Below are 10508 nucleotides of genomic sequence, written 5' to 3' on the forward strand. Positions count from 1 at the left end.
GAAGATTGTGGGAGATTGTGGTTAGATTTCAGTGCAGCCTTTGATATTATTGACCATAACCTGTTGTTTAAGAATGTGTGTGCTATGGCTTTTCAACCTCTGCCATAATGTGGATTCAGAGCTATCTATCTAATAGAACTCAGAGGGTTTTTAATGGAAGCTTCTCTAATGTCAAACATATGAAGTGTGATGTACCGCAGGACAGCTCTCTAGGCCCTCTACTCTTTTCTATTTTTACCAATGGCCTGCCACTGGCATTAAACAAAGCATGTGTGTCCATGTATGCTGATGATTCAACTATATAAGCTACCAGCAACCACAGCTAATGAAGTCACTAAAACCATTAACAAATAGTTGCAGTCTGTTTTGGAATGCGTGGCCAGTAATAATCTGGTCCTGAACCTCTCTAAAACTAAGATCATTGTATTTGGTACAAATCATTCCTTAAGTTCTAGACCTCAGCTGAATCTGGTAATGAATTGTGTAGCTGTTGAACAAGTTGAGGAGACTAAATTACTTGGCATTACCTTAGATTATAAACTGTCATGGTCAAAACATATAGATTCAATGGTTGTAAAGCTGGGGAGAGGTCTAGCCATAATAAAGAGATGCTCTGCTTTTTTGACACTACTCTCCACAAAGCAAGTTCTGCAGGCTCTAGTTTTGTCTAATCTTGATTATTGTCCAGTCGTGTGGTCCAGTGCTGCAAGGAAAGACCTAGTAAAGCTGCAGCTGGCCCAGAACAGAACGGCTGTCATGCCCTGGCCATAGAGAAGCTTTCATTCTCTATTTTGGTTAGGCCAGGGTGTGACTAGGGTGGGCATTCTATGTTCCTTTTTCTGTGTTTTTGTATTTCTTTGTTTTGGCCGAGTGTGGTTCCCAATCGGAGGCAGCTGTCTATCGTTGTCTCTAATTGGGAATCATATTTAGGCAGCCTTTTTCCACCTGTGTTTTTGGGGTATTTGTTTTCTGTATAGTTGATTTGCCTTACAGAACTGTTTGTTCTTCTCTTTATTATTTTGTTGGAATGTTTTTTGATTAAATAAAAATCATGAACACTTACCACGCTGCGCTTTGGTCCATGCCTTCCGACGAGAAATATCTTAAATATTACAATGACCCTTTCAAAGACAAACATCCCCCGGACCTCCCCCTATAACTATTTTTAAAAGGGTAAAATGATCTGTTTTCTATAGCATTAAGGTCAGGGTGTTGTGATGCCCACTCCAATACCTTGACTTTGTTGTCCTTAAGCCATTTTGCCACAACTTTGGAAGTATGCTTGGCGTCATTGTCCATTTGGAAGACCCATTTGCGACCAAGCTTTAACTTCCTGACTGATGTCTTGAGATGTTGCTTCAATATATCCACATAATTTTCCATCCTCATGATGCCATATATTTTGTGAAGTGCAACCAGTCCCTCCTGCAGCAAACCACCCCCACAACACAATGCTGTCACCCCCGTGCTTCACTGTTGGGATGGTGTTCTCCGGCTTGCAAGCCACCCCCCTTTTTCCTCCAAACGGTCATTATGGACAAACCGTTCTATATTTGTTTCATCAGAATAGAGGACTTTTCTACAAAAGTACAATCTTTGTCCCCATGTGCAGTTGCAAACCGTAGTCTGCCTTTTTTTATGGGGGTTTTGGAGCAGTGGCTTCTTCCTTACTGAGCGGCCTTTCAGGTTATGTTGATATATGACTCGTTTTACTGTGGCTATAGATACTTTTGTACCTGTTTCCTCCAGCATCTTCACAAGGTCCTTTGCTGTTGTTCTGGGATTGATTTGCACTTTTCGCACCAAAGCACGTTCATCTCTAGGCGACAGAACAAATCAAATCAAATACACATGGTTAGCAGATGTTAATGCGAGTGTAGCGAAATGCTTGTGCTTCTAGTTCCGACAATGCAGTAATAACCAACAAGTAATCTAGCTAACAATTCCAAAACTACTACCTTATAGACACAAGTGTAAGGGGATATGTACATAAAGATATGAGTGAGTGATGGTACAGAGCGGCATAGGCAAGATACATGAGATGAGTATGTAAACAAAGTGGCATAGTTAAAGTGGCTAGTGATACATGTATTACATAAAGATGCAGTAGATGATATAGAGTACAGTATATACATATACACGTCTTCTTCCTGAGCGGTATGACGGCTGCGTGGTCCCATGGTGTGTATACTTGCATACTATTATTTGTACAGATGAACGTGGTACCTTCAGGCATTTGGAAATTGCTCCCAAGGATGAACCAGACTTGTGGAGGTCTATATTCCTTCATCGGAGGTCTTGGCTGATTTCTTTTGATTTTCCAATTATGTCAAGCAAAGAGGCATTGAGTTTGAAGGTAGGCCTTGAAATACATCCACGGGTACAACTCCAATTGACTCAAATGTCAATTAGAATAATCAGAAGCTTCTAAAGCCATGACAATTTTCTGGAATTTTCCAAGCTGTTTATTAAAAGGCACAGTCAACTTAGTGCATGTAAACTTCTGACCCACTGGAATGGTGATACAGTAATTATAAGTGAAATAATCTGTCTAAACAATTGTTGGAAAAATTACTTGTGTCATTCACAAAGTAGAAGTCCTAACTGACTTGCCAAAACTATAGTTTGTTAACCTCTTGTGCAGGGGGCAGTATTTTCACCTCCGGATGAAAAGCGTGCCCAAATTAATAACCTCTTAGAGCTACCCCCTACTTTGTGCAATTGCCGCCTGAAGATATACCCTAATCTAACGGCCTGTAGCTCAGGCCCAGAGGCAAGGATATGCATATTCTTGGTACCATTTGAAAAAAAAAACACTGAAGTTTGTGTAAATGTGAATTGAATGTAGGAGAATATAACACAAATCTGGTAGAAGAAAATACAAGGAAATAAACAGACGTTTTTCTGTTATTTTAATGTTGTCGCATCTTTAAAATAAACAAGAACAGCCAAACATTCAGTTATGATACTGGGGCTAATTTCAAATAAGAACATAAGTAGGCAACAGTATTTGACCAAAGTTTCAGACAGATACCTCTAGGAATGACTGAGGCACATGCCATTGGGCATGAAGTCACCCAGGTGTCCCTCACAAGTTTCCCAAATGTACCGAATTGGAACATCGATGCAAATAACTATATACAAAAATACCCCCAAAAATATATTGGAAAAATTGAAGAAAAAAATTTAAAATACCAAAATTTTAAATGAATAATTACATTTTTTTTTAAATAACAAGGGTAACTATTTACACGTTCAATGTTCAATAATGTGAAGACCCTCTACACAATATTGCGCTGCTGATGCCATAGCCCATAGCAGTCTCTTTCTGCTGTGAAGCAGAGGGTCACTGAACAGGTGGTGCAGCCGACAGAGGATTTCTTTTTGCAAAGAGCACAACGAAGCCTCCTTACTAAGCCCCTTTTGCACTCATTCCTGCCTGCAATAAGGAATTTAAGCATGTGCACACCACTGGTTGAAGGAGCAGAAGGGACAGAGGTTCCCTTCCTCCGCTTCTTTGTCACCGGCTCCACACCTCTTGATGGCCGGGCGGGGGTAGGTGTGGTGCCGGAGACAGCAGGGGTCCGGCTGGATGGACCAGCTTCAGTGGGGGATTTGCACCTTGGCAGTATGGGCTCCCAATCAGAATCGCTGGGACTGTGAAATAAAGACAAAACAGACACAGATTATATATAGAGTAAGTAAACATCCACTAAGGTGAGGTGTTGTATTTTATCTAAACATGGAATGGACATGTAAAAATATATGTAATATATACAGACACACAGATACACCCACAATGTAGAGCAATGCTTACTTTATACTTATGTGTACTTTATATTTCATGTCATATTTTATATCTGGCAAAAAATATAAAAATATCTGAAACAACTCAAATGAATAATATTTAATATGATTCATTTCAAACAACGTTACTCACCAATCCAACACAGAATCTTCTCCATTTAGAGTCAAAAGAATAGTCACTGTCTGGTCTGACTCATCTTGTAGTAATTCACTGTCACTATCTCTATCAATCTCATCAATGATATCGTGTAGATCTGTATACTTTGTCTTCGATTTTAAAGATTTACTTGCCATAATTCTTCTCTGAAATGCTGCACGTAACCAGCGTGGCCTCGTAGAGTTTTCAATGGCGAATGGTTGTGTCTATACGCTTGAGTTTCCCACAAACAATAGTCTTCCTGGATAGAACCATCACATGTTGTCGTTTACCTGAGCTCATTGGCTATCTACCCAGCTAGATTTCAAGACGATCAGTGGTCATTGGTCCAAAATACAGTCAATCAACGAAGAACCGATCACATCATTGGTGCGCAATTAGGTCATTGTTTGCCGTGTTCAAATCAGTTCCTTTTGGTCATTATGTCCCGGAAAAGAACCATGAAGTGTGGTTGTTTTACTAACAAACAGAGGAATGCAATGAAACCAAACATGACTCGATAAACGTCCGTTTAGATTGAGTAATTACATCGAACGTTACGTCCAAAGTTGAAGGACACTGAATTTACGACAAGCCGTTTACAAAATGTTTCCTGTTAGGCTATAAAAATGGATTATATCGAACAAAACGACACTATTGTTTTGTCGTGACCTTTAGTGTTGCCAAAAGAAGAAGATCTTCAAAAGGTAATTGATGAATTGTATTGCTATTTCTGATCAATAATCACATTTGCAGTAAAGCTTTTTGAATTCTGACATGGTGGCTAGATTAACCAGAGGTTTAGCTTTCATTTGGTGTATTGCACTTCTGATTTAATTGAAGTTAAATATTTATAATAATGACATTTCGGGCAATTTCTGTTGAAACGTTTCCCTAGAGGAACGCCTGTCCTAGACAGGTTTTTAAACTGTCTGCTACTCAGGTCCATAAGCTAGGGTATGCATATAATTAGTAGATTTGGGTAGAAAACTAAAGTTTCCAAAAATTAAAATAATGTCTGCGAGTATAACAGAATGGATATGGCAGGTGAAAACGAGGAAAATCCAACCAGGAAGGACTATTATTATGAAAGGCTGTTTTTCCATTGAAAGCCTATCCACCAAACAAAGACTTAAGACATAGCAGAGACACCCATAACCACATCAGCTGGTCTTATCAATGGATTAAAGTAAATGTTTTCCAGGCAAGGGGTCGCTGAGGTCCTGGTTACAGATAACGCTCCCCAGTTCTCTGCAAGCTCCTTTTCTGCTTTTGCCGCAGAATATGACTTCATACATGTGACCAGTAGCCCCTACCATGCGCAGAGTAATGGTGAGGCAGAGAGAGCTGTGAAAGCAGTCAAGGGACTGCTGAAAAAAGAACAAGGATCCATACAGGGCTCTGTTAGCTTACAGAGTTACACCACTGCATTATGGGCCGTCGCCTGCCGAGCTCCTGATGGGCAGGAGGCTGCGTTCCCCATTGCCTGTCTCGCCGGCTCAGCTTAAACCCCGATGGCCTAACAGGAAGGCCTTCGCTGAGAGGGACAAACGGCTGAAACAAACGCAAACTGGAGACTTTAAATTGGAGACACCGTGCTAAGGAGAGGCCAGAGCTGACCGAAGGTCAACGTGTGTGGATTACAAACTCAAAGACACCAGCAATAGTGCTGAGGAAAGCGGATGCCCCACGCTCCTATGTGGTGGACACAGGCTCAGAAGAGGTACGAAGGAACAAAACACACCTCAGAGCTCTTCCAGATCTACCAGCCACACAGACTGAGGCCACAGAAAATGCACAAAAAGAGGGTGAAGGAGAGAGAATGCTCAGAGCCAAAAGCGCACCCAGAAAGGGATGTGAAGCCACCAGTGGCTGAAAGACTATGTTACGTGGAGAAAACATACTGCTGGGGAACATACCCAGCAAAAAGAGACTGTACCTAAGTTAATGTTCATACTGTGTGATTGAATGCTTTCATACGGTTTCAGGATGGGAATTAGCATGTTAGAGAATAATACTGGTTTCCAAATTGCATTTCAGTTATGCTTCAGTGATTATGCATGTTGAGTTCTTGTTCATGGGAGAGGGGAAGATGTAGTAGGATGTCCCTTGGGGGTATCCGTACCTATGTAGGACATGCGAGGGTTAGGTTAATAAACAGGCTGGAGCTAGAACCTCGTTGTCGCGCGTCCTTATTTTAGATCATACTACAGTTTGACCTGTTTCTACAAACTTTTATTGTACTTTAAAAAAACTTTTTGTCTGGACTTTGTGCCCGCACCTTGTGCATTCGGATTACTGGACTAAACGTGCGAACAAAAAGGTTTTTTTTTGGTCATAAAGAGGGACATTATCGAACAAAACAAACATTTATCGTTTAACATGGAGACCTGGGAGTGACACCAGATGATCAGAGGTAAGTGATTAATTTTAATCGCTATTTCTGACTTTTGTGACACCTCTCCTTGGTTGGAAAATGGCTGTATGGTTCTGTGGCTAGGGGCTGACCTAACAATTGTTTGGTGTGCTTTCGCCGTAAAGCCTATTTGAAACAGGACAATATGGCTGGATTTACAACAAGTTTATATTTAAAATGGTGTATAATACTTGTATGTTTGAGGAATTTTAATTATGGGATTTCTGTTGTTTTTAATCTGGCGCCCTGCAATTTCACTGGCTGTTGTCGAGGTGGGACGCACTTGTACCAGAGAGGTTAACAAGAAATTTGTGGAGTGGTTGAAAAACGAGTTTTAAGGACTCCAAACTAAGTGTATGTAAACTTTGACTGTGTGTGTGTGTGTGTGTGTATATATAAATAAATATGCAACCATTTAAACAACTGCATTAGCATGAGAAGTAAAAACTTGTTTTACTTACTCAAAACTCTGGTCACTCGCAGAGTCCTCATCCATTCCTTCTGTGTCACTCTGTTGGTCAATTTCTGCAATAATATCATCAAAATGATTATACTTGGACTGAGATTTAGCTTTTCCACTCTTAGTAACCATGTTTAACTTTTTCAGACTTGAGAAGTCTGTAGAAGAGAACGAACTGCTGTGAAACGTAAACTACCGTGCATCTGGTTTCCTTTCACCAGAGAATGAACTCTGTTGTGCACAGCTCTAGCATGATGGCTGTTTGTCCTACAAACGGCGTTCACATACTGCTGGAAATCCCAGCTCATTGGCTATCTAGCGAGGTTTCAAAACGATAGGTGGTCATTGGTCCAAGACCCTTCATGGGCTAATTCAGGTCTTGTATAGCCAATACGTAATGTAGAATTATGAAACATGTTTGGTTGCCTTCTAGAGTGTCTGAGGATTGCACAGAAACCCAACTTGACCGTGTTAAGCTATGTTTGATTGCTAACAAAATTTGATTTCATAAAATTGTTTTGTTGCAAGTTGAAAGAGTCGGAATTCATGCAGAATGCTGTTTACAAAACGGATCGTGTTAGGATATACATGTCCTTTTGTCAATTAGAATAACATTACATTTATCATAAATACAGTGTAGACATTGCGAATGTTGTAGCGGAAAATGGCAGATTATCTACATAGAGGCCCATTATGATCTATACAGAGGCCTATTATTATCTATACAGAGGCCCATTATTATCTATACAGAGGCCCATTATTATCTATACAGAGGCCCATTATTATCTATACAGAGGCCCACTATTATCTACAGAGGCCCATTATTATCTACACAGAGGCCCATTATTATCTACATAGAGGCCCATTATTATCTACATAGAGGCCCATTATTATCTACATAGAGGTCCATTATTATCAACCATCAGTCCTGTGTTCCAATGGCACGTTGTGTTAGCTAATCCAAGTTTTATCATTTTAAAATGCGAATTGAACATTAGAAAACGCTTTTGCAATTATGTTAGCACAGCTGAAAACTGTTGTTCTGATTAAAGAAGCAATAAAACTGGCCTCCTGTAGACCAGTTGAGTATCTGGAGCATCAGCATTTGTGGCTTTGATTGTCAATGTTATTTTAATGGACCAAAAAAATATATTTTCTTTCAAAAACAAGGACATTTCTAAGTGACCCCAAACTTTTCAACGGTAGTGTATATATAGAAATACATGTTTAAAATTTGCACCAATTGATTGGTGAAAAGAACAGGTGGCTAAAGTCAAACAAGATTTGTATTAGTCGGGGACAGCCCCACTGGTAAAAGATACTAGTCCATCTTCATGTCAACTAACAGAACTCTGCTGGTTGTCCTGGTAACAGATACCAGTGGGAAGATCTATTATATTTGTTAAAACTAAACTACAGCACTTACTTTGATGAGTCAAATCTGATCCTTTCATCTCTTCTCCTCCTCTCACAGTTCCACTCAGCCCTGTTGTTTTCCTGCAGTCCACCAGCAGCACAGACAACCTCTTCATACCCAGCAGTAAGGTGCTACCGGGAGAGGTACGACACGGGGACTCCGGGAGGGAGGAGGGGCTAGCGTTGTCCTGGTAACCATAAAGAGGGGACACAGACGCATATCATTATGGAAGCTGATGTCACTGTTGAAAAAGTGCTTTACAGAAGCCCAGACCAGACCCTGAGAGCAAGCTGTATGTTAGACCAGACCAAGCTGTACCATCTGGTGTTCTGATCTGGAGAGACTCTTCTCTACTTCGTCAGCATCAGGATGTTGTTGAGGCTCCCCAGAGGATCCACAATAGTCATGTCTGTCTCCTGCGTGAATGAGAACATCAAAAATATGGTAAACTTATCTACTTCTATTGCAATCACAGAGTCTTACAGGAGGAATGAATACATATCTAAAAGGGGACTAAATTAGCCACTTTAATTGTGTTTTTTATATTGTTTGTGATCAGTGGTGTAAAGTACTTCAGTAAAAATACTTTAAAGTACTATTTAAGTAGCTTTCTGGGGAATCTGTACTTTACTATTTTTGACTAATTGTACTTTTACTTCACTACGTACATAAAGAAAATGTACTTTTTACTCCATACATTTCCCTGACACCCAAAAGTACTCATTACATTTCAAAGGCTTAGCAGGACAGGAAAATGGTCCAATTCACTCACTAATCAAGAGAACATCCCTGGTAATCATTACTGGCTCTGATCTGGCGGACTCACTAAACACACGTTTCAATTGTATATTGTCAGAGAGTTGGAGTGTGTCCCTGGCTATCCGTCAATAAAATAAAAACAAACAAGAAAATGGCACCATCTGGTTTGCTTAATATAAGGAATTTGAAATGATTTATATACTTTTGATAGTTCAGTATATTTTAACTTTTACTCAAGTAGTATTTTACTGGGTGACTCACTTTTACTTGGCTACTTTTCCCACCACTGTGATGCAAATGTGAAAGGGCCGTTCCACAAAATGGGTGCATTTTGCGTCCACTTGATATTTTAAGTAGAAATGCAGTGTATACTATATTTTAAAACCCGGCTATACTAGAATAAGTGCACTTTAATATAGACCACATAGAGAATTCAATAAATCAATTTTTGAAGTTCCAAAAATATATGTACCGATGGCAGATTGCCCCTTAATAAACAATTCCTACAGTACTGAACAACATATTCAAGTGTAGAACTTCAGTATAATGCCCCTTTAAAAACAACTGCATAGTTTGTGCCCGTTTTTAAGACAGTACTCACTGGTGGTAATCGGATCTTCAGTCTCATTTTTCACTCCCAAAACGTCTTCCTCTTTTATTGAGATATCCTCCTCTTTTACTCCAAAAGGGTCTTCCTCCTCTTTCAATTTTACGGCATCTTCCTCCTTTTTGATTCTGAAAGCTTCTACCTCTTTTTCCACTTTGACAACCTCGTTCCCATATTCCTCTTTCACTGTAATATCATCCTCTTGTTTCAATGTGATAGCCTCCTTATTCATTCTTCAAGCTTCTTTGCCTCCTTTCACCAGTTTCTTTCTCCGTCTAGATTAGTGAGTTTATGCTCCGGGAGATTAGCCTAGTGCAGTATCAATGTAACACATTTGATAATTTAACAAGCAAATTACGTTTAAATGAACCAGTAGATATGTAAACAGAATTATGTTGAAAACACTAAGAGTAATATACACAAGATTGGTCTAAAGAGCTCCAATGTTTCGGTTTTTAGGTTTGCTAGCAAGGCACAGCGTGGTTAAATCAGAAGCCTTTTGTCGCTGTTGAAGAAGCCTCATGTCCCGTCCACTAGATTATACGTCACGCAAGAAGCATCACCTGAAAAATTCATATCGCCATCTGCTGACTGGAGTGGGTAACGCAAATTGGAAAATATGAATTCAATGTTCAGTCTGGCAAGCAATGTCATAAGAAGTAATTTAAAAATAACCAGATGTTATGTTCTTACTTCTTACAGCCAATACTTCCCTTCCAGGATTGGCCTGCCTATTAGGCAGGATTAGGTATGTATATAGACTCTCTTTTTTTTCTACTGTTTTATTGACTTGTTAATTGTTTACTCCATGTGTAACTCTGTGTTGTCTGTTCACACTGCTATGCTTTATCTTGGCCAGGTCGCAGTTGTAAATGAGAACTTGTTCTCAACTAGCCTACCTGGTTA

General features: G+C 39.8%; 1 protein-coding gene across 1 annotated transcript; it reads right to left on the reverse strand.

The window, feature by feature from the left end:
* Nucleotides 1–2895: 2895 nt before the first annotated feature.
* On the reverse strand, nucleotides 2896–10128 carry LOC118947706. Its single transcript, XM_036972705.1, has 5 exons — nucleotides 9597–10128; nucleotides 8555–8652; nucleotides 8246–8423; nucleotides 6821–6884; nucleotides 2896–3657 (listed from the first exon to the last, which is right to left on the reverse strand). Exons 1-5 carry the CDS (start codon nucleotides 9832–9834, stop codon nucleotides 3282–3284), a joined length of 954 nt encoding a protein of 317 aa, XP_036828600.1. The 5' UTR covers nucleotides 9835–10128; the 3' UTR covers nucleotides 2896–3281.
* Nucleotides 10129–10508: the final 380 nt, after the last annotated feature.

This window comes from Oncorhynchus mykiss, unplaced genomic scaffold (assembly GCF_013265735.2).
Source record: "Oncorhynchus mykiss isolate Arlee unplaced genomic scaffold, USDA_OmykA_1.1 un_scaffold_190, whole genome shotgun sequence".
NCBI lineage: Eukaryota > Metazoa > Chordata > Actinopteri > Salmoniformes > Salmonidae > Oncorhynchus > Oncorhynchus mykiss.

Bases quoted from the DNA above. Each gene is read 5' to 3' on its own strand.
- LOC118947706 (XM_036972705.1), bottom strand. From the start codon at position 9,834: ATGAATAAGGAGGCTATCACATTGAAACAAGAGGATGATATTACAGTG. The intron at 8,424-8,554 runs GTACAGCTTGGT...TATGGTTACCAG, and splicing joins CCAGATCAGAACACCAGATG to GACAACGCTAGCCCCTCCTC. The intron at 3,658-6,820 runs GTAAGTAAAACA...TTTATTTCACAG, and splicing joins GCGAGTGACCAGAGTTTTGA to TCCCAGCGATTCTGATTGGG.